Source organism: Anabrus simplex, chromosome 1, assembly GCF_040414725.1.
Source record: "Anabrus simplex isolate iqAnaSimp1 chromosome 1, ASM4041472v1, whole genome shotgun sequence".
NCBI classification, from domain to species: Eukaryota; Metazoa; Arthropoda; class Insecta; order Orthoptera; family Tettigoniidae; genus Anabrus; species Anabrus simplex.
The window spans coordinates 1,136,323,243-1,136,348,863 of NC_090265.1; the positions used below are offsets into that span (position 1 = coordinate 1,136,323,243).

The 25,621-nt window shown below is 37.4% G+C and overlaps 1 protein-coding gene across 2 annotated transcripts in view; it reads left to right on the forward strand.

Annotated features, from left to right (window-relative positions):
• LOC136858094 (sec1 family domain-containing protein 2) overlaps positions 1–25,621 on the forward strand; it is a 183,197-nt gene that overhangs the window by 103,875 nt on the left and 53,701 nt on the right. For both annotated transcript variants that reach the window (XM_067137367.2, XM_067137368.2), the window contains one exon: positions 18,963–19,151. In XM_067137367.2, coding sequence (XP_066993468.2) covers positions 18,963–19,151 — 189 coding nt within the window. The remainder of the gene's footprint in view (positions 1–18,962; positions 19,152–25,621) is intronic.

Below are 25,621 nucleotides of genomic sequence, written 5' to 3' on the forward strand. Positions count from 1 at the left end.
CAATAATTCCATTGTGAGATTTATCTCCCATATGAAGTTATCAGACTGTGCCTCTTATAAGGACTTCTGATAAGTTCACCTGCATACACCCCAGCGTCAGTGGGTAGGGTGTGACACATCCCACTCTGATGAGTCTGGTGTCAGACCTAAGACGAAACGCTGGTTAATAGAGCAAACGCCTGAAAAGCCTTACATCTGATATGTTTTTGACCTCTTTGTATATACCGCTAGTTTCCTCAGTCCATCCACCCAGGTATGCAATCTTTACGGAATCCTCTCGGGATACTTCGCTTAGCAGCAGCTTTTATTAATCCCATGAAACAATCGTAGTTCTCAGGAGATGGTTTTACCCATTTAATATTAGCATCAGTGTACAAGGAGTACAGGCTCCCAACAGCTTTCTGAAAATTCCACCGAGCTTTAGGTGTTGATCTAATTATTGGGATTTGCAGACTGATTTTGTAAATTATGGGCATGTGTTATCCTAGGTGACTTTAACAGCCATCATACATTATAGCGATGAGAATGGCGATAGACTATTCCAATGGATAGACATTAATAATAGTGTTAGCTATTTTCGGTAGGTTTTAGCTTGATAGGGTCTGGCCAGTTAACGATTGGAGGTTTGTAAATGTTTATGTTAGTAATATTTTGAACCTTGACGAATGTGATAAAGATATTATGGCTGGAGTCTGCTGGCAGAACTTCATAGTTGTCAATATCGTTCTTCATGTAGATGGCGATGCCATATTTAGGGTGATGAAGTCCGGTAGTTAGTTTGTACCCAGGTATTTTCCCCCTGTTAATCAGTTGGTGTTCATCTTCACAGTGAGCTTCCTGTAGCACTAGAATATCAAGAGAATGTTCCAGAAGTATCTTGGATAAGTATTCACTTTAGGCTCTACTTATACCTTCAATGTTTAGTTGACAGATGGTTAATTGAGGGCCTAGTGTCCATGTGTAGGATGCTGCGCCTTGAAAAGGGCTAACTCTTTGAGTGTCATTGCCGTGAGGTCGATGAGGACAGTACGGTGGCATCAAGTCTCTGTTGCTCGCTTAGCACCACCCGGGGGTCATGTGTAGGGCAATGTGAGGTTTAACCTACGGACATGAGCAACTTCAATCACCAAGGAGTGATTAAGAACTGATAGATTTATACTAGAAAAAGAGCTTATCTCTAACAATGGAAACATTTTCATGAGCATCTTTCAAAGAAACTAGTAGGTTCCTCGTTATACATTTTTTTTTTAAAGCCACTTAGCACACATTCAGGACTTTCAAGTACATTACAGACATGTCTGCAAATTTGACCAAAACTTACCACTGCCAATAAATATTTTTTTAAAGGGCAAAAACTTTATGACTGACAAATATGTGGACTTGAGAACATTTACCACCATTGAGGGCTACTTAATTTCTTTAAGTTAGATCAAAGATTGATTGAAATGAACAAAAAAATATTTCTCGTTGGGCATTAAAAATCACAGTCACAGTAGCCAGGAAAGTTCAAACATTCGCAAAGCGAACAGTAAAATGATTTCCGATATAGTGCATGCTATTTAGCCTAGTATCTGTGCATGTATCACAGGTGGATAAATAATCTCAAAGGAATACGCTATATAAATGTGGAGTGATATTTTAATATATATATATATATACTGTATTATTGTGTTGGGTGTTCTAAGACTGCCGCAAAACTGGTGCAAATATTTGTAGCGAGTTGGAAGATTGTTTGAAAGGTCTAGATATTTGTTATGAACACATTTGCAATATTACATTTGTAACAGATCAAGAAAGCAATATTTTTAAGGGCATCGGCGCATAAACACAACAACTTTCATCCATGACTATTTATATATTAAAAGAGTTTACTAAAAATAGCTTCGGCCAATCAGTCCACCGTGCGGTTAGGAGTGCACAGCTGTGAGCTTGCATTCGGGTGATCGTGGGTTCGAACCCCATTGTCGGCGGCTCTGAAGATGGTTTTCCGTGGTTTCCCATTTTCACACCAGGCTGTACCTTAATTAAGGTCACTGCTGCTTCCTTCCCATTCCTAGGCCTTTCCCGTCCCATCGTCGCCATAAGATCTGTCTGTGTCGGTGCGACGTAAAGCAAAATAGCAAACAAAAACAATCTGTCCATTCGTTCTGCTGGACTGATTTGATTCAGTTTTTGTCTTATTATCCCCGGAATTACCTGCCAGTGTATTATTGATATGTCTCTTAAGTTCAGTCAACTTTGAGTGATACTAAAATCAACCCACAATACACTCTCTACTTAGCAGGTTACTAAGCGATTAACACTTTCATTAATATTCTGATATATGTGATTTTCATCCTTAGTAATATTATTGCATGCAGCCATGTTTGATTACTACCAGTCAAGCCGGAGAGTATACACTTCCTCTGATCATGGAAGAATGCTATTCTCTGCTAGATACTCTTTGATTCTCTGACCTTTCCCAGCTTCTAAATATGCTTAATAGACGGTAGAGTGTTCCTAATAACGTACATGCTGCTAAGAGAAAAAAGTCTACGTGCAAACAGCCGGGAAGGTGTAAGACCAACTACATTATTTCACACCGTAATGCTGAATCCAACATGGCAATTGTCTTGGGCCATTGCCCTTGGCGTGGATTTGCAGTCTGCTGTGAAACAAGAGTAAAGCGATGGAGTTATAAGGTAGATAAGGTGAGGCAAGTTGTAGATAGAATAATTAACGCTGATAATGTTCATAATTTCCATAAAGATATATTCAACATTAACTGCGTTTACAAAGTTAAAAACCACAAAATAATATTATTTATTGTAAAAAAAAAAAATGAAACCATGAACTCATATTTGATTCATGTAAAGAACCCTACAACAAGCAAAACTGAAAATCATAAATGTTTTCCAACACCTATCATAATAGTGTAAAATATATTTAAAAGAAAAAACACAAAACACCAACTCCAGAACCATGAAGTGCCATTATCAATTACAATAAAGTCCAATTTCAGATGTATACGAAATGATGTATTTTTTAAAAATCAGTTTAATTTCAATGATAAGATTGAGGAAAGGGCGTATAATTAACCTGACATGTTATTTTCTATTTGCTGTCTCGTTATTTTGCATTTCACTGCCTTTATGCCTGGGAGTTCACAGATAGGCTTGCTATTTTCACATTTTTGGTCTGGAGGTCCTTAGCAAGTTCCTTTGGGAAAAAAAATCCTCAACAGCATTTTTGTAATTGTTGATAAAATTAATGTTATTATTTTAAATGATCAGTACCCCCCAGACAATCTGGGCTGCCATAAGGACAAATTTCTACGCAAAACAAAAATAATCTAAAACAAAAACTTCAAACACACAACAATAACTCTAGAGCTAGAAAATAGTTTGTAAAAACTGAGCAGGTGGCTGCGCGGTTTTGGTCCCGTAGCTATCAGCTTGCATTTGGTGACGGTGGATTCGAACCCAACTGTCGGCAGCTCTGAAGGTGGTTTTCCATGCTTTTCCATTTTCACACCAGGCAAATGCAAATGGCTTATTAAGGCCACGGTCACTTCCTTTCCACTCCTAGCCCTTTCCTATCCCATCATCACCATAAGACCTATCTGTGTTGGTGCAATGTAAACCAAATTGTAAAAAAAAGAAAAAAAGTTTTAAATTATTAGTTAATGTCACAATAAAGAAATGTACAAAATACACTTTACACATAATTAGCAGGTAATACAAATCCTAAAAGTAAACTTTCAAAATCCTACCCGGGCAGCGAATGGAGCACTTTTATATCAAGACAGATTATCTAATCCTTTTATTTATTTTTTTTTGCTAGTGGCTTTACGTTGCACAGACACAGATAGGTCTTATGGCAATGATGGGATAGGAAAGGCCTAGGAGTTGGAAGGAAGCGGCCGTGGCCTTAATTAAGGTAAAGCACCAGCATTTGCCTGGTGTGAAAATGGGAAACCACAGAAAACCATCTTCAGGGCTGCCGACAGTTGGATTCGAACCCACTATCTCCCGGATGCGAGTTCACAGCCACATGCCCCTAACCGCACGGCCAACTTGCCCGGTCTAATCTATTTAGAATGATTGCTGCAAAGCAGCACGGGTCCTCTAGTTATTAATACAGTCTCGAAGCATACCCTTATCAAAAATAAATGTTCCCGATGCATTGGCTATTATCAGATGTGCCAAATCTCTCTATTTAAGCAGGAGACTCCTGATTTGTCATCGTTCTTTCCAATCTCCTGATCGCCGGGACTGATCACCCGATTTTCAGAGCAGTTTCAGTAATTTTTGTATTATTTTAAACTCCCGCGCGTTTCCTCGTTCTATCGATATATGGCTGAGTATGGCTGGTCGATAGTAGTTTTAATAATCACAACCAGATGGCAGTATGGGCCACCGTGGCCAGCCATATGCTCCTCTTTGGTCTTTAATACAGTCAAATACTCAAATGTCTTAATAATAGGAAGTGGAAGTCGCAAACGAGTAACCTAACCTCAGAAGTAGCGTGCCATAGACGTCTCCCCAGGGAGGGACCTGCATAAGTGCTCGTGTTACGTCATGAAGTAGTGCTTCTTGGTTGTATGTCTTAATATTTAATTTGGCCAAAATGTCAAAAAAGAAATATGATGCAGTGTTTAAAAGCGCTTATAGGGAAGAGTTTCCTTGTTTCAGTGAATCCAGGAAGGGACCAATGTTCACATTCTGTACTATATTTAGGTGTGATTTTTCAGTTGCGCATGGCGGGAAGTGCAATATACTCAAACATGTGCAAATGAAAAAACATAGCAAGAGTATCCAGCATGTAGAAAGAAATCAGGAACTGAACCTTTTCATGTAAAAACCAAGATGTAAATCCTGTGATGAATGCTGAGGCTTTATTTACGTCATTTATCGTAGAACATAATCTGCCTGTAAATTGTGCTGACCACGTGGGGCCTTTGTTTTGCAAAGTGTTTCCTGATTCAGAAATCGCTAAATGATATGGGTGTGCTAGAACGAAAACAGCGGCTATCGTTACAGAAATGTGCATGGAAGAAAGGGCGAAAATTGTACCACATTTGCAAGTGAATGCATTTGCTATTGCTACTGATGGTAGCTGTAGCAAAGGCTTTTCAGTCTGTCAAACACATAGCAAATACAATGTAAATTAAAACACTAAAAGCATATCTGTAAAACACACACTAACATACAAAGAATGACATGTTTCGTTCTACAAGAACATCCTCAGATTCTATCAAATCACTTAAATAAGCTTATATATGTACAGTATTGTTTACGTAGCGTAAACTTGTCAATGATAGAGAGATGAGTGATAACATGAAACAATAATGACAAAAAATAAATTATATACAATTATAATATAGTGAAAAACTTACGTATATATCTAGACTGCCGATGTTAAGTCTGTTGTCACCAAACACTATTTCAGGACTGTGGTCATGGAAAGTTTGTGGTGAGCCACGCTGTGCGTGGGGAGGGGAGGGCAGGACAGGACAGGGAGGGGCCTAGTAGATCGATGTGGATCTCTCCTATTGGATGATAAAATCGGGTAGACTATAGAGTGGAGAGGGGGGGGAAGAGATGCAGGGCGGAGCGGCTGGAGCGCTGTGGAACTTTCCATCAACATTGGAGGGGGGGGGGGAGAGATGTTGTTGACCTATTTCATGTTAATTGTACCTGTATGTAATATGGATGAATGTAATTATTATAATTTTTATTATTTATAATAGGTGAATGAAGTACGGAACGGTATTATTATTATTATTATTATTATTATTATTATTATTATTATGAAAAAAGCAATTCACCTTCCGTTAACACTGGAGAGGGGAGAGAGGTTATTGACCTTTTCCATGCGAATGTACCTTTATGTAATATGGATGAATGCAAATTAAAAATTTTAGTTGAATAAAGTAAGGGACGTTATTATTACTATTATTATTATTACTATTATTATTTACGATAGAAGCAATTTAAGGAGTAGGTGTTGTCAGATATTATGCGAGTAGAGCAAATAGGGGGGAAATTATTTAAATGTGTATTATTATTATTATTATTATTATTATTATTATTATTATTATTATTTACGATAGAAGCAAATTAAGGAGTAGGTGTTGTTAGATATTATGTGAGTAGAGCGAATAGGGGGGAATTATTTAAATGTGTGTGCTCATTCAGGTTATTGGCATTAGTATTTTTTGCGACGTAAATTTCTATTGCTTCTTTTATATTCAAAGATTTACTTTTATTTTCGAAGTGTAAAATTTTTAGATCAGTGTTGATGTCTGTGAAATGGTGTGAACAGTCGTAGATGTGCTCCCCGAAGGCTGAATGCCGATTATATCTGATCGCGTTTTTGTGTTCTTTGTATCTTGTATGGAAATTACGTTTTGTTTGACCTATGTATGTGGCGTTGCAGTTAGGTTCTTGGCATTTGAGTTCATACACTCCTGACTTTGAGAAAGGGTCCTTTTTGTTTAAGTTGCACCTGCTGAAGTGTCTCTGTAGTGTGTTATTCGTCCGAAAAGCTACTTTTAAACCTTGTTTCTTGAAAATGTTAGCTACTTTGTATGTGTTATTGTTAACATAGTTGAGAACCACGTAGTTTTCTTTGTCGTGTGTGGTGCTTTCCCGGTGACTTTTCTTATGTTTATTTAAAAGTTTATCCACTGTGCCTGGAGGATGGTTGTTTTCTTTCGCGATTTGTTTAATTATTTGCATTTCTTCATTGAAATCTGTTGTGCTCATTGGTATGGAAATAGCTCTATGTATCATTGTATTCAGTCCTGCTATTTTGTGTGTGTATGGGTGGTTCGAGTTGTCAATAGTGTGTGACGTCTGAGTGGGCTTTCTGTATACCTTGTAAGATAGGTTGTCATTATTCCTGTTGATTGTGATGTCCAAATAGTTTATTTTCTTGTTATTTTCTGGTTCCATTGTGAAGCTGATGGATTTGTGTAAAGAATTTAGAGTGTTTAATAACTGGTCTGCATTAGTGACGTCATTATCATATATGCATATGACGTCATCCACAAATCTGCTCCAATGTAAGATTCCTTTTGAAAGCTGGCCCATTAAGAACATGTTTTCGAAGTTATTGAGAAAAATGTTTGCTATTATACCTGATAACGGTGAGCCCATGGCTAATCCTTCTGTTTGGCAATAGATTTTGTCGTTAAATGCAAAGCAATTTTGGTGTAGTGTTGTTCTAAGAAGGTTAATAATTTCTTTGGTTTCTTGTAGAGAGGTGTTTTCCTTAAGAAGGTTTTCGATAATTTTAATGGATTCATCTATTGGTATGTTGGTGTACATGTTAGTGATGTCAAAGGATATCATACGTGTGCTCTCTGTTATTTTAAGTTTATTTAATTCTTTAATTAGTTCTAGGCTGTTTTTAATTGATCTGTCTCCTTTAAGTGAAATTTTCTCTTTTAGAATGATGTTCAGTTGTTTGCTTACATTGTAACTTGGCGCACCTTTAAAATTTACTATTGGTCTAATGGGACAAAGCTCTTTGTGTATTTTGGGCAGGGCTCTTAGTGTGGGGAGTTTAGGATTTTTGATTATGAGGCTTTCTTTTTCTTGTTTCGTGAAAATTAAGTCTGTTTCCTTGATAGCTTGCTTTATTTGGTTTTGAAATTTATTTGTAGGGTCGCGTTGCAATTCTTGAATACCGTTGTTGTTGATAAATTCTATTGTTTTTTCTATGTATTCGTCTTTCTTCATTATGACTGTTGTGTTACCTTTATCCGCTTTCGTGATGATAAGGTTGTCGTTTTTAATTTTGTTCTTAACTGTTTTCATTGCCGAGTATTGAGTGGCGTAATTCGGTTGCTTAGTGGAATTTTCATGTGCGATTATTTTTAGGGCTTCGTTGGTGGCTACGTTTTTTATTATTTCTCTTTGTGGAGAGGGTATTTTGTCGCAGGCAATTTCTACGTCAGTGATGAGCTGTTTTATGTTGTTTTCGTTATGACGTTCCTGGCAGTTGAATTTGAGACCTTTCTCTAGCAGATCTATTTCATTCTTTGAAAAGGTAGTGTCTGATCTGTTAATTAATCTAGGGTGAAAATTCGCGAGTTTGTTGTGCTTAGCGTTATCTGGACTTTTCTGTTTAATCATTAGGTCACGTATTTTATTGTCAATAACCTTCTGTTTCCGGATTGCTTCCTTTTTAATGTAATCGTGTAAAAAGTTGGAATAGGATGTCCATTGTGTGCGGTGCCAGAAGTTGCTTAGGTTTAAATGGATGCGTAGAATTTGTTTATTGATTTGCTGTTTCTTTATGTACGCGAATTTGATTTCGTTTCTGATCCATAGTAACTGTGATTGAGATGTTGATATTTTAGCAGAAGTTGTTGTGGGTTTAGCTTTTATGGGTATGTACTTAGGAACGAGCTCTATTTCTAGACATTTCTTATTAAATGTGATTGACTTGTCAATGTTCATGATTTTAATTTTAAGTGATTTGAGCTTTTTGGCTTCGTAATTTGCCTGACTGGCCGAATAATTTGTTAAAAATGAAGCCATGTTTTCCAGTGTTGACTTAGTTAAATGTAGCAAAGGCTTTTCAGTCTGTCAAACACATAGCAAATACAATGTAAATTAAAACACTAAAAGCATATCTGTAAAACACACACTAACATACAAAGAATGACATGTTTCGTTCTACAAGAACATCCTCAGATTCTATCAAATCACTTAAATAAGCTTATATATGTACAGTATTGTTTACGTAGCGTAAACTTGTCAATGATAGAGAGATGAGTGATAACATGAAACAATAATGACAAAAAATAAATTATATACAATTATAATATAGTGAAAAACTTACGTATATATCTAGACTGCCGATGTTAAGTCTGTTGTCACCAAACACTATTTCAGGACTGTGGTCATGGAAAGTTTGTGGTGAGCCACGCTGTGCGTGGGGAGGGGAGGGCAGGACAGGACAGGGAGGGGCCTAGTAGATCGATGTGGATCTCTCCTATTGGATGATAAAATCGGGTAGACTATAGAGTGGAGAGGGTGGGGAAGAGGTGCAGGGCGGAGCGGCTGGAGCGCTGTGGAACTTTCCATCAACATTGGAGGGGGGGAGAGATGTTGTTGACCTATTTCATGTTAATTGTACCTGTATGTAATATGGATGAATGTAATTATTATAATTTTTATTATTTATAATAGGTGAATGAAGTACGGAACGGTATTATTATTATTATTATCATTATTATTATTATTATTATTATTATTATTATGAAAAAAGCAATTCACCTTCCGTTAACATTGGAGAGGGGAGAGAGGTTATTGACCTTTTCCATGCGAATGTACCTTTATGTAATATGGATGAATGCAAATTAAAAATTTTAGTTGAATAAAGTAAGGGACGTTATTATTACTATTATTATTATTACTATTATTATTTACGATAGAAGCAATTTAAGGAGTAGGTGTTGTCAGATATTATGCGAGTAGAGCAAATAGGGGGGAAATTATTTAAATGTGTATTATTATTATTATTATTATTATTATTATTATTATTATTATTATTATTTACGATAGAAGCAAATTAAGGAGTAGGTGTTGTTAGATATTATGTGAGTAGAGCGAATAGGGGGGAATTATTTAAATGTGTGTGCTCATTCAGGTTATTGGCATTAGTATTTTTTGCGACGTAAATTTCTATTGCTTCTTTTATATTCAAAGATTTACTTTTATTTTCGAAGTGTAAAATTTTTAGATCAGTGTTGATGTCTGTGAAATGGTGTGAACAGTCGTAGATGTGCTCCCCGAAGGCTGAATGCCGATTATATCTGATCGCGTTTTTGTGTTCTTTGTATCTTGTATGGAAATTACGTTTTGTTTGACCTATGTATGTGGCGTTGCAGTTAGGTTCTTGGCATTTGAGTTCATACACTCCTGACTTTGAGAAAGGGTCCTTTTTGTTTAAGTTGCACCTGCTGAAGTGTCTCTGTAGTGTGTTATTCGTCTGAAAAGCTACTTTTAAACCTTGTTTCTTGAAAATGTTAGCTACTTTGTATGTGTTATTGTTAACATAGTTGAGAACCACGTAGTTTTCTTTGTCGTGTGTGGTGCTTTCCCGGCGACTTTTCTTATGTTTATTTAAAAGTTTATCCACTGTGCCTGGAGGATGGTTGTTTTCTTTCGCGATTTGTTTAATTATTTGCATTTCTTCATTGAAATCTGTTGTGCTCATTGGTATGGAAATAGCTCTATGTATCATTGTATTCAGTCCTGCTATTTTGTGTGTGTATGGGTGGTTCGAGTTGTTGTCAATAGTGTGTGACGTCTGAGTGGGCTTTCTGTATACCTTGTAAGATAGGTTGTCATTATTCCTGTTGATTGTGATGTCCAAATAGTTTATTTTCTTGTTATTTTCTGGTTCCATTGTGAAGCTGATGGATTTGTGTAAAGAATTTAGAGTGTTTAATAACTGGTCTGCATTAGTGACGTCATTATCATATATGCATATGACGTCATCCACAAATCTGCTCCAATGTAAGATTCCTTTTGAAAGCTGGCCCATTAAGAACATGTTTTCGAAGTTATTGAGAAAAATGTTTGCTATTATACCTGATAACGGTGAGCCCATGGCTAATCCTTCTATTTGGCAATAGATTTTGTCGTTAAATGCAAAGCAATTTTGGTGTAGTGTTGTTCTAAGAAGGTTAATAATTTCTTTGGTTTCTTGTAGAGAGGTGTTTTCCTTAAGAAGGTTTTCGATAATTTTAATGGATTCATCTATTGGTATGTTGGTGTACATGTTAGTGATGTCAAAGGATATCATACGTGTGCTCTCTGTTATTTTAAGTTTATTTAATTCTTTAATTAGTTCTAGGCTGTTTTTAATTGATCTGTCTCCTTTAAGTGAAATTTTCTCTTTTAGAATGATGTTCAGTTGTTTGCTTACATTGTAACTTGGCGCACCTTTAAAATTTACTATTGGTCTAATGGGACAAAGCTCTTTGTGTATTTTGGGCAGGGCTCTTAGTGTGGGGAGTAACCTAATGATTAAACAGAAAAGTCCAGATAACGCTAAGCACAACAAACTCGCGAATTTTCACCCTAGATTAATTAACAGATCAGACACTACCTTTTCAAAGAATGAAATAGATCTGCCAGAGAAAGGTCTCAAATTCAACTGCCAGGAACGTCATAACGAAAACAACATAAAACAGCTCATCACTGACGTAGAAATTGCCTGCGACAAAATACCCTCTCCACAAAGAGAAATAATAAAAAACGTAGCCACCAACGAAGCCCTAAAAATAATCGCACCTGAAAATTCCACTAAGCAACCGAATTACGCCACTCAATACTCGGCAATGAAAACAGTTAAGAACAAAATTAAAAACGACAACCTTATCATCACGAAAGCGGATAAAGGTAACACAACAGTCATAATGAAGAAAGACGAATACATAGAAAAAACAATAGAATTTATCAACAACAACGGTATTCAAGAATTGCAACGCGACCCTACAAATAAATTTCAAAACCAAATAAAGCAAGCTATCAAGGAAACAGACTTAATTTTCACGAAACAAGAAAAAGAAAGCCTCATAATCAAAAATCCTAAACTCCCCACACTAAGAGCCCTGCCCAAAATACACAAAGAGCTTTGTCCCATTAGACCAATAGTAAATTTTAAAGGTGCGCCAAGTTACAATGTAAGCAAACAACTGAACATCATTCTAAAAGAGAAAATTTCACTTAAAGGAGACAGATCAATTAAAAACAGCCTAGAACTAATTAAAGAATTAAATAAACTTAAAATAACAGAGAGCACACGTATGATATCCTTTGACATCACTAACATGTACACCAACATACCAATAGATGAATCCATTAAAATTATCGAAAACCTTCTTAAGGAAAACACCTCTCTACAAGAAACCAAAGAAATTATTAACCTTCTTAGAACAACACTACACCAAAATTGCTTTGCATTTAACGACAAAATCTATTGCCAAACAGAAGGATTAGCCATGGGCTCACCGTTATCAGGTATAATAGCAAACATTTTTCTCAATAACTTCGAAAACATGTTCTTAATGGGCCAGCTTTCAAAAGGAATCTTACATTGGAGCAGATTTGTGGATGACGTCATATGCATATATGATAATGACGTCACTAATGCAGACCAGTTATTAAACACTCTAAATTCTTTACACAAATCCATCAGCTTCACAATGGAACCAGAAAATAACAAGAAAATAAACTATTTGGACATCACAATCAACAGGAATAATGACAACCTATCTTACAAGGTATACAGAAAGCCCACTCAGACGTCACACACTATTGACAACAACTCGAACCACCCATACACACACAAAATAGCAGGACTGAATACAATGATACATAGAGCTATTTCCATACCAATGAGCACAACAGATTTCAATGAAGAAATGCAAATAATTAAACAAATCGCGAAAGAAAACAACCATCCTCCAGGCACAGTGGATAAACTTTTAAATAAACATAAGAAAAGTCGCCGGGAAAGCACCACACACGACAAAGAAAACTACGTGGTTCTCAACTATGTTAACAATAACACATACAAAGTAGCTAACATTTTCAAGAAACAAGGTTTAAAAGTAGCTTTTCGGACGAATAACACACTACAGAGACACTTCAGCAGGTGCAACTTAAACAAAAAGGACCCTTTCTCAAAGTCAGGAGTGTATGAACTCAAATGCCAAGAACCTAACTGCAACGCCACATACATAGGTCAAACAAAACGTAATTTCCATACAAGATACAAAGAACACAAAAACGCGATCAGATATAATCGGCATTCAGCCTTCGGGGAGCACATCTACGACTGTTCACACCATTTCACAGACATCAACACTGATCTAAAAATTTTACACTTCGAAAATAAAAGTAAATCTTTGAATATAAAAGAAGCAATAGAAATTTACGTCGCAAAAAATACTAATGCCAATAACCTGAATGAGCACACACATTTAAATAATTTCCCCCCTATTCGCTCTACTCACATAATATCTAACAACACCTACTCCTTAATGTGCTTCTATCGTAAATAATAATAATAATAATAATAATAATAATAATAATAATAATAATAATACACATTTAAATAATTTCCCCCCTATTTGCTCTACTCGCATAATATCTGACAACACCTACTCCTTAAATTGCTTCTATCGTAAATAATAATAGTAATAATAATAATAGTAATAATAACGTCCCTTACTTTATTCAACTAAAATTTTTAATTTGCATTCATCCATATTACATAAAGGTACATTCGCATGGAAAAGGTCAATAACCTCTCTCCCCTCTCCAATGTTAACGGAAGGTGAATTGCTTTTTTCATAATAATAATAATAATAATAATAATAATACCGTTCCGTACTTCATTCACCTATTATAAATAATAAAAATTATAATAATTACATTCATCCATATTACATACAGGTACAATTAACATGAAATAGGTCAACAACATCTCTCTCCCCCCCCCCCCTCCAATGTTGATGGAAAGTTCCACAGCGCTCCAGCCGCTGCGCCCTGCATCTCTTCCCCCCCTCTCCACTCTATAGTCTACCCGATTTTATCATCCAATAGGAGAGATCCACATCGATCTACTAGGCCCCTCCCTGTCCTGTCCTGCCCTCCCCTCCCCACGCACAGCGTGGCTCACCACAAACTTTCCATGACCACAGTCCTGAAATAGTGTTTGGTGACAACAGACTTAACATCGGCAGTCTAGATATATACGTAAGTTTTTCACTATATTATAATTGTATATAATTTATTTTTTGTCATTATTGTTTCATGTTATCACTCATCTCTCTATCATTGACAAGTTTACGCTATGTAAACAATACTGTACATATATAAGCTTATTTAAGTGATTTGATAGAATCTGAGGATGTTCTTGTAGAACGAAACATGTCATTCTTTGTATGTTAGTGTGTGTTTTACAGATATGCTTTTAGTGTTTTAATTTACATTGTATTTGCTATGTGTTTGACAGACTGAAAAGCCTTTGCTACATTTAACTAAGTCAACACTGGAAAACATGGCTTCATTTTTAACAAATTATTCGGCCAGTCAGGCAAATTACGAAGCCAAAAAGCTCAAATCACTTAAAATTAAAATCATGAACATTGACAAGTCAATCACATTTAATAAGAAATGTCTAGAATTAGAGCTCGTTCCTAAGTACATACCCATAAAAGCTAAACCCACAACAACTTCTGCTAAAATATCAACATCTCAATCACAGTTACTATGGATCAGAAACGAAATCAAATTCGCGTACATAAAGAAACAGCAAATCAATAAACAAATTCTACGCATCCATTTAAACCTAAGCAACTTCTGGCACCGCACACAATGGACATCCTATTCCAACTTTTTACACGATTACATTAAAAAGGAAGCAATCCGGAAACAGAAGGTTATTGACAATAAAATACGTGACCTAATGATTAAACAGAAAAGTCCAGATAACGCTAAGCACAACAAACTCGCGAATTTTCACCCTAGATTAATTAACAGATCAGACACTACCTTTTCAAAGAATGAAATAGATCTGCTAGAGAAAGGTCTCAAATTCAACTGCCAGGAACGTCATAACGAAAACAACATAAAACAGCTCATCACTGACGTAGAAATTGCCTGCGACAAAATACCCTCTCCACAAAGAGAAATAATAAAAAACGTAGCCACCAACGAAGCCCTAAAAATAATCGCACATGAAAATTCCACTAAGCAACCGAATTACGCCACTCAATACTCGGCAATGAAAACAGTTAAGAACAAAATTAAAAACGACAACCTTATCATCACGAAAGCGGATAAAGGTAACACAACAGTCATAATGAAGAAAGACGAATACATAGAAAAAACAATAGAATTTATCAACAACAACGGTATTCAAGAATTGCAACGCGACCCTACAAATAAATTTCAAAACCAAATAAAGCAAGCTATCAAGGAAACAGACTTAATTTTCACGAAACAAGAAAAAGAAAGCCTCATAATCAAAAATCCTAAACTCCCCACACTAAGAGCCCTGCCCAAAATACACAAAGAGCTTTGTCCCATTAGACCAATAGTAAATTTTAAAGGTGCGCCAAGTTACAATGTAAGCAAACAACTGAACATCATTCTAAAAGAGAAAATTTCACTTAAAGGAGACAGATCAATTAAAAACAGCCTAGAACTAATTAAAGAATTAAATAAACTTAAAATAACAGAGAGCACACGTATGATATCCTTTGACATCACTAACATGTACACCAACATACCAATAGATGAATCCATTAAAATTATCGAAAACCTTCTTAAGGAAAACACCTCTCTACAAGAAACCAAAGAAATTATTAACCTTCTTAGAACAACACTACACCAAAATTGCTTTGCATTTAACGACAAAATCTATTGCCAAACAGAAGGATTAGCCATGGGCTCACCGTTATCAGGTATAATAGCAAACATTTTTCTCAATAACTTCGAAAACATGTTCTTAATGGGCCAGCTTTCAAAAGGAATCTTACATTGGAGCAGATTTGTGGATGACGTCATATGCATATATGATAATGACGTCACTAATGCAGACCAGTTATTAAACACTCTAAATTCTTTACACAAATCCATCAGCTTCACAATGGAACCAGAAAATAACAAGAAAATAAACTATTTGGACATCACAATCAACAGGAATAATGACAACCTATCTTACAAGGTATACAGAAAGCCCACTCAGACGTCACACACTATTGACAACAACTCGAACCACCCATACACACACAAAATAGCAGGAGTGAATACAATGATACATAGAGCTATTTCCATACCAATGAGCACAACAGATTTCAATGAAGAAATGCAAATAATTAAACAAATCGTGAAAGAAAACAACTATCCTCCAGGCACAGTGGATAAACTTTTAAATAAACATAAGAAAAGTCGCCGGGAAAGCACCACACACGACAAAGAGAACTACGTGGTTCTCAACTATGTTAACAATAACACATACAAAGTAGCTAACATTTTCAAGAAACAAGGTTTAAAAGTAGCTTTTCGGACGAATAACACACTACAGAGACACTTCAGCAGGTGCAACTTAAACAAAAAGGACCCTTTCTCAAAGTCAGGAGTGTATGAACTCAAATGCCAAGAACCTAACTGCAACGCCACATACATAGGTCAAACAAAACGTAATTTCCATACAAGATACAAAGAACACAAAAACGCGATCAGATATAATCGGCATTCAGCCTTCGGGGAGCACATCTACGACTGTTCACACCATTTCACAGACATCAACACTGATCTAAAAATTTTACACTTCGAAAATAAAAGTAAATCTTTGAATATAAAAGAAGCAATAGAAATTTACGTCGCAAAAAATACTAATGCCAATAACCTGAATGAGCACACACATTTAAATAATTCCCCCCTATTCGCTCTACTCACATAATATCTAACAACACCTACTCCTTAATTTGCTTCTATCGTAAATAATAATAATAATAATAATAATAATAATAATAATAATAATAATAATAATAATACACATTTAAATAATTTCCCCCCTATTTGCTCTACTCGCATAATATCTGACAACACCTACTCCTTAAATTGCTTCTATCGTAAATAATAATAGTAATAATAATAATAGTAATAATAACGTCCCTTACTTTATTCAACTAAAATTTTTAATTTGCATTCATCCATATTACATAAAGGTACATTCGCATGGAAAAGGTCAATAACCTCTCTCCCCTCTCCAATGTTAACGGAAGGTGAATTGCTTTTTTCATAATAATAATAATAATAATAATAATAATACCGTTCCGTACTTCATTCACCTATTATAAATAATAAAAATTATAATAATTACATTCATCCATATTACATACAGGTACAATTAACATGAAATAGGTCAACAACATCTCCCCCCCCCCCCTCCAATGTTGATGGAAAGTTCCACAGCGCTCCAGCCGCTCCGCCCTGCATCTCTTCCCCCCCCTCTCCACTCTATAGTCTACCCGATTTTATCATCCAATAGGAAAGATCCACATCGATCTACTAGGCCCCTCCCTGTCCTGTCCTGCCCTCCCCTCCCCACGCACAGCGTGGCTCACCACAAACTTTCCATGACCACAGTCCTGAAATAGTGTTTGGTGACAACAGACTTAACATCGGCAGTCTAGATATATACGTAAGTTTTTCACTATATTATAATTGTATATAATTTATTTTTTGTCATTATTGTTTCATGTTATCACTCATCTCTCTATCATTGACAAGTTTACGCTACGTAAACAATACTGTACATATATAAGCTTATTTAAGTGATTTGATAGAATCTGAGGATGTTCTTGTAGAACGAAACATGTCATTCTTTGTATGTTAGTGTGTGTTTTACAGATATGCTTTTAGTGTTTTAATTTACATTGTATTTGCTATGTGTTTGACAGACTGAAAAGCCTTTGCTACATTTAACTAAGTCAACATTGGAAAACATGGCTTCATTTTTAACAAGCTGATGGTAGCAATAAAAGCGACTTGAAAATATATCCTATTGTAACAATTTTTAGGCCTGAAATCAATGAAATTCCAAATTGTCTACTCTCTGTGCCTAATTTAGAACGGGATGCTACTGGAGCTAACATTGCCAATGTTTTGCTCACTTTACAGGAATTCTTCATTCCATTAAAAAATTGCCTAGCTCTTGGTTCTGATAATGCTCCAGTGTAGGATTAGAGAATGGTGTGGCAGGATGTTTGAAGCGGGAAGACAGTAACATAATCATTGTAGGCTGTTCTTGTCACCTAATTAATTTTGCTGCAGAGAAGGGTGCGGCATGCTTGCCTGTAAATGTAGATGAAGGTATAATTGATATGATTTATAATCTGGAAAGGAGTGCAAAGGGGAAAGAAAAGTTCAGAGAATTTCAGACTTAACAGAGCACAGAGATCAGGAAAATTCTGAAGCATGTGCTTACTTGATGGTTATCACTAAGAGGGTGTTTAGATAGGATTTTGCTGCAGTGGGACCCTTTGGTTACTTTATTTGGGAGCAAAATTGTGAGTAAGGATTCTCAGATGGGAACTTTAAAGACTTACAAAATTCCTAAGCACAGTCTAAGTCCAGATGTGTCTTGTTGTCTGAGAAGGTAAAGCATTGTCTTAACATTTCACCACAATCCTCAGTTAAAAGGAAAACCCAGTCATCAGTTTCGCCCAAAAAGCGAAACCACTGATGACGCTAAGAGCCATGCTTTGTCATGTGAAGAGCGACTGTTCATGTTCCTTTCATCCCAGACAGATGCAGTGGATCTTAAAGTGCTATGGTGTACAAAATGCCATGACTGGTACCTAAGTGTATACGAATGTAAAAACAGCGGAAGGTGTAACTCCATACCATAACCTAACAATAACATAATATTTCAATAACCTTTTCATTTTCACCCCCAGCATACTGAAGTACAGTGTATTTCATAAAATTATTGATTATTGCTTCTCTTTGTATTCATATATTCCACTGTTGGCATATCGTCAAGTAAAAAAAAGTATAACACTATTCCAATATTTATAGTTCAAGTCTCAGGCATACTTTCAAACGAAGTCCTTACGTTACAGCAGAAGCTCGATGATGATGAAGATAGTGGTAGTTGTGGTGGTGGTAGTGTAGTGGGATAGAGCTACAAGACATTATGAGGTATGATAAGACTTCTTGCCATTTTTGAGACAACTACTCTGGGAAAAGTGATTCTATAATGATGCAAGTTTGTAATACTAGGTTACTGATAATAATATACATAGTGATGATTTGTGTCTGATATAGATAATGAAGATGAGGAAGGTGTGCTACAGCTTTGTAAAGTACTATTGATCTGATTTTAGCCGGTGATGATCATTTTATGGAATACTGTAACAGTGTGCTTTTATGTAGGTCCTGGAATGGCTAGTGACTGCACGTCATAAGGATGTATTGCTGGGTCTACACCAGTTGCTGGGAACTGTCATGCCAGATGGAGTGCAAGATACTGTCCGCCGTGTTACTCCACATGCCTTAGAGAAACAAGTTGCTGCTTTTAAAGGCAAACCAGATGCTCTTGCTCAAAGCTGTGGACTTTTGCAGGTTAGTGTAGTGGTCACCAACATCATATTTTGCTATGTATACATGTCTATATCTTTGTCTGCACCTCCATTAGCTGGTACAATGCTGTCTAGATAGTAGAAACTTGTTATCCCCTCTATATTTTGTTACGATTCCTAAAGCACATCTTTTTTATCTTCATCTTGTATATTCTTATGTTAACAGTGGGGAGACGATTCATGTATATCTCACCAAAAATCAGCATTATTCATCACTTAATAAGGATTAAGTACAGTAAATATTCTAACATGCATCTATTTCTACACTAAGTTTATAGCCACTAGAAAATGAAAACACGAGCAAGAATGGGATTAGTAGTGCAATCCAAGTTGTAACATTGCTCGCAGAATCATATATTGGCTTGCACAAAAACCGCTGTAGTGATTCTGTGTAAAGTTGTCTAGTAAATACCTACTTGACTTTATCCACTGCTGGACATAGAAATTGCTACACCCACTTTTGTTACTTTAAAACTTATGGAACCAGTAGCGATATCACATAGACAGATAGTATTAGTGATACACTATGTGATCAAATGTATCCGGACACCTGGCTGAACATGACGTACAAGTTTGTGGCACCCTCCATCGGTAATGCTGGAATTCAGTATGGTGTTGGCCCACCGTTAGCCTTAATGACAGCTTCCACTCTCGCAGGCATACGTTCAGTCAGGTGCTGGAAGGTTGCTTGGGGAATGGCAGCCCATTCTTCACAGAGCGCTGCACTGAGAAGAGGTAGCGATGTTGGTCGGTGAGACCTGGCACGAAGTCGGCGTTCCAAAACATCCCAAAGGTTTTCTATATGATTCAGGTCGGGACTCTGTGCAGGCCAGTCCATTACAGGGATGTTATTGTCGTGTAATCACTCCGCCACAGGCCATGCATTATGAACAAGTGCTTGATCGTGTTGAAAGATGCAGTCACCATCCCCGAAGTGCTCTTCAACAGTGGGAAGCAAGAAGGTGCTTAAAACATCAATGTAGGCCTGTGCTGTGGTAGTGCCATGCAAAACAACAAGGAGTGCAAGCCCCCTCCATGAAAAGCACGACCACACCATAACACCACCGCCTCCGAATTTTACTGTTGGCATCACACACGTTGGCAGATGACGTTCACCGGGCATTTGCCATACCCACACCCTGCCATCAGATCGCCACATTATGTACCGTGATTCGTCACTCCATACAACGTTTTTCCACTGTTCAATCATCCAATATTTACGCGCCTTACACCAAGCGAGGCATTGTTTGGCATTGACCTGCATGATGTGTGGCTTATGAGCAGCCGTTTGACCATGAAATCCAAGTTTTCTCACCTCCTGCCGAACTGTCATAGTACTTGGAGTGGATCCTGATGCAGTTTGGAATTCCTGTGTGATGGTCTGGATAGATGCCGGCCTATTACACTTGACGACCCTCTTCAACTGTCGGTGGTCTCTGTCAATCAATAGACGAGGTCGGTCTGTACGCTTTCGTGCTGTACGTGTCCCTTCACGTTTCCACTTCACTATCACATCAGAAACAGTGGACCTAGGGATGTTTAGGAGTGTGGAAATCTCGCGTACAGACTTCTGACACAAGTGACACTTAATCACCTGACCATGTTCGAAGTCTGTGATTTCCCTGAGTGCCCCATTCTGCTCTCTCACGATGTTGAATGACTACTGAGGTTGCTGCTATGGAGTACCCTGGCAGTAGGTGGCAGCACAATGCACCTAAGATGAAAAAACGTATGTTTTTGGGGGTGTCCGGATACTTTTGATCACATAATGTATGTTTCTTGAGCATGAATAAAACTTGTTCATCATCCTTTTAAAAAAAGTTTAGGATGAGGTTTTGCCTCCTTTCATATCGACATACAACAAGCATCTCCCAATAGAAATTGTAATAATAATCAATCACACATTCCACTACACCTCCAGTAACTGCATATTTAGTACATCCCATGTTATTGTGAGTAGATGACAGTGGGGAATACATCATCCCATACATCCAGTTATGCTCTAAAGGAGATAAAACCATTAACCTTGCACATTAAAGAGTGATAATTTGAAGCAAATTTTATAAAATATACTGCTAGTAATTTAAATTGCTATACATACTGTATAAACCACTTGTTAGTAATGATATCAGTACTACTACCAGAAGAATTAATGGTGATATATAAGTAATTTAAGTTGTGAACAAATAATAAACAAAGTAAATAAAAATAATGTTAAAATTTTATTAGGAGACTATAATGTCCAATTAGGGAGAAAAGAAAATATAGAAAGATATAACTGGAAAATGGGCTCCACATAAATTTATAAACAAGAATAGCGAAAGACTTTTTGAACTTTGCAGAGAGCAGTGGAATTATGAGCCACACTAGTTAATAAAAAGTGACAAATATAGGGAAGTCGCACAAACAATAAAATTGGGAGATGATCTTGAAGAATTGATCCCAATTCTCAAAAACTGAGCTGAAAATTTAGTTCCATTGAACCCTCGTAAAAACATGCCTGGTGGACAAGAGATTGTGATGAAATTCATAGGGAGAGATATCAGACATGGTTAAAGTTCTAGACCCAATAAAATAGTAGAAAATGCTATCAACCTAAAAAGTATCAGGAAAAAATTCTCACAAATATTAGAAGAATTAAGAGAGAATTTCATGAGGATATAAAGAAGATAATTATTATAGCACCAATTCTAGGGACTGTTGTAATATTTTTGGAAGACAACTACAGAAATATGACTCTCTTATATTAATGTTGAAAGATGGCAAATAGTAATAATGAAAATGCTGAGATTAGCAAAAGCAGTCAGTAAACTTTTGAATGTGAAGAACTGTTGAAAAGGCACGATGTTTCGGAAAGTAATAAGGTCAGCACGGTTTGTATTAAAATGAGACTATTTATTACATACGCAAATCACAGATGGATGCAGTGAAAACAATAGACTTGGAGATTACAATCGTGACGTGTCAGAATGGACAAAGAAAACGTAGTGTGTAGGTGGCGCTACTTGATGGTGGCTCAGCCAGAGTCATATGAATATATATAAATATTCTCAACACCCCCGCTTGAAGGCTGAACCAACTTCAACGTTTCAGTCTTCTGACACCTAGACACTCTAAGCACTTCCAGTGCTTATCCTTCGGTAGTCCCTTGGTTAATCTTCTCAGTTGACAAGTATTCGAGATAAATATCCCCAGATGAAAGAACCTCTCGTACAAAATGATGTCGCACATCAATGTGCTTAGTCCGAGAGTGGAAAACAGGATTTCCAGCGAGCTTCTGAGCTCCAATGTTGTCGTTATATAACTGTACAGTCGACACGCTGTTAATGCCTATCTCCCTTGCTAGTCATAGTAAGTGCACTGCCTCTTTTGAAGCCTCACTGAAGGCCATATATTCAGCCTCCATTGAGGACAATGCCACTGTCTGTTGTTTCCCAAGATACGACTCCGCCATACATTGTGAAGGCAAAGCCAGTGTACGACCTGCGATCGTTGATGCATGCAGCCCAAGCAGCATCTACATAGCCAGTTAAATTACTGGTATCGCTTCCAAAGGTGATTCCCACATCAGAAAAACCCTTCAGGTACCTCAGTACCCTCTTTGCTGCTTGCCAGTGTTCTTTGCCAAAAGAATCATTGTACTGGCTTAAGACACTCACTGCATGAGATGTGTCGGGGCGCGTTGCAGTTGATAGGTACATAAGAGCACCTATGAGTTCTCTGTAGGGGGGCCTCTCATCCTTGGACCAAGTACTTGATCTTGACAGTTTAATTCCAGCTTCAATTGGTGTGGCCACGGGCTTGCAATCAGACATTCAAAAGCGATCTAAGATGTCCATAACGTAACCTTTCTGTTTCAACGTGATACCAGATTCATCTTGAGAAAACTCAATCCTGAGACAGTACTTAATGTCTCCTAGGTCTATGACCTCAAACGACTTTTGTAGAAATTTGTGGACCTTGTCAATTTCTCTTGAGTTCCGTGACAAAATAAAATGTCATCAACATAAACTATGATTAGGAGAGCATCAGCATCAGAACCCTTCACATAGACGCTGGAAACACCGGATTTTGGTTTGACACCAAGCTTTAGTAGTTGCTCGTTCAAGCGTTGGTGCCAACAGCGGCCAGCCTGCTTCAAGCCATACAGAGCCTTTTTAATACGGCACACACAATCCTTGTTCAACATCTTCAGCACCCTCTTGGCTTCAGCTATGATCTTGGATGTTTCGTTACTTTCCTGTACGATGAATTCGAGTATTTCTCTGGTGTAGTTTGGTACTTCCATAAAGATTTCCTCTTCAACAATTCCATTTAAGTATGCAGTTGCTACATCGAATTGTCGGACATACATTCCATGATGAGCAGCGAGCACAATAGCCATTTGTATTGAGCTGAGTCGTGCTACTGGTGCGAATGTTTCAGTACAATCTATACCTAGCCTCTGGGAAGAACCCCTGGCCACGACTCTAGCCTTCCTTCCTTGTGATCTCGCCATTTGCTCCGTACTTATTTCTAAGGACTGCACGACTTCCAATTGTCATCCTACCGAGCTCGATAGCTGCAGTCGCTTAAGTGTGGCCAGTATCCAGTATTCAGGAGATAGTAGGTTCGAACCCCACTGTCGGCAGCCCGGAAAATGGTTTTCCGTGGTTTCCCATTTTCACACCAGGTAAATGCTGGGGCTGTACCTTAATTAAGGCCACGGCCGCTTCCTTCCAACTCCTAGCCCTTCCCTGTCCCATCGTCGCCATAAGACCTATCTGTGTCGGTGCGACGTAAAGCAACTAGCAAAAAAAAAAAAAAAAATTGTCATCCTATTTTTTGGGCGGTCTACAAAATCCCAGGTCTTGTTTTTTAGAATAGAGACAAATTCGTCTGCCATCACCAGCATCCACTCATTTTTCTCTGGACCTGAAAATGCCATTTGAATTGGAACCTCAGCCAGACATACCAAATCAATTTGTCCTCCGTCGTGTTCCTGGTAAAGCTTTCAAGGTCCGCCTCTAGTTCCCGAATGGATCATTTTTGGTCTTCCTGGAGCATATCAAGATTGTCGTATTTCTGGTTCATTTTCAAAACCAAAAAATTCTTCTTTAGAACGATCCGGATCTTTGTTCCTTTCTGTACGTTCTGTGTCTCTAGCTGTTATGTTTACATTGATGAAAGGATTGACCTGCTCTGGCTCTATCCTGGGATGATCTTCATCAAAGTGCTCTACATTTGGGTGCTGACTTGGAAAAATATCAAGATCGTATTTTTGCTTTTTTCTGTCTCCTTTCAAAACTTGACATCACGTGAGATTTCCACTTTTCGTTCCTGTGGTATCCAAATTCTGAAACCTTTGGACTGCTCCGCATATCTGAGGAATATGCCCTTTTTCCCCCGAGGGTCGAAGTTTCCTATGTTCGGCGATCGATTTAGGCAGTAGGTTTCACATCCAAATTTTTCGAATTTACAACCATTTGGAACCTTTCCAGTCCAGGCTTCATAAGGAGCTCGTCCACCCAGTTTACTTGTAGGACATCTGTTCCTAATGTAATTCGCTGTTGAAACAGCCTCTGCCCAGAAAGAAGGAGGAAGTCCGGACTGCATTAATAAACATCTGGCCATCTCGACGAGTGTACGGTTTTTCCTTTCCACTACTCCATTTTGTTCCGGGTCACGCGGAATTGTCAGGCGTCGTAGGATCCCGCAGCTTTTCAACAGTTCATCAAATTGGGAATTCACGTATTCCGTACCATTATCAGACTGCAAAATCTTTATCTTCGCGTTTTTCTGTGTTTCCAAGCGTTTTATTGGGCTACAAATATCAGAATGAATCAATTCCCCTGGTTCCATTCTCCTATCGGACTTCTTCGTAAAAGGGGTACGTGTCATCTTTCCTTGGAGACAGATCTCACATTCAAAATCCTCTTCAGTGTTGATGATTTTGATTCCCTCTATCCTTTTGTTCTTCACTGCCTGACATAGATCCATTATGTTTAGATGCCTCAATCGAATGTGCCAAACCATAATAGTCCCTTTGCGCGTATCTTCTCAGACAATTTTTCCCTGTTATTCGGCGTATGACCCATTAATGTAATAAAGTCCGTCTTTTCTATGTGCAATGAATAAGGTACTGTTGTTCGCATCTGTAACTCGAGCGGATGTTTTGTCAAACTCTACGCGGTGACCCCTGTCTACGATCTTCCCGACAGAGTAGATTAGTACGCAGATCAGGTACTTGTAATGTATCGCATAGGTTGAAACTTTTATCACAACCATCAACGTTCATTGACACTGTCACAACACCTTTTGCACTTATTTTCATTGTAGAACTGTTCGTTAATTTTAAATTGTCAGAAACATTGGATTCTACTTATGAAAAATAGTCCAGATTTTTACACATGTGCGACGTACAGCTGCTGTCGAGGCACCACACTATATCTGCGTCGCGATCCGTCACCAACT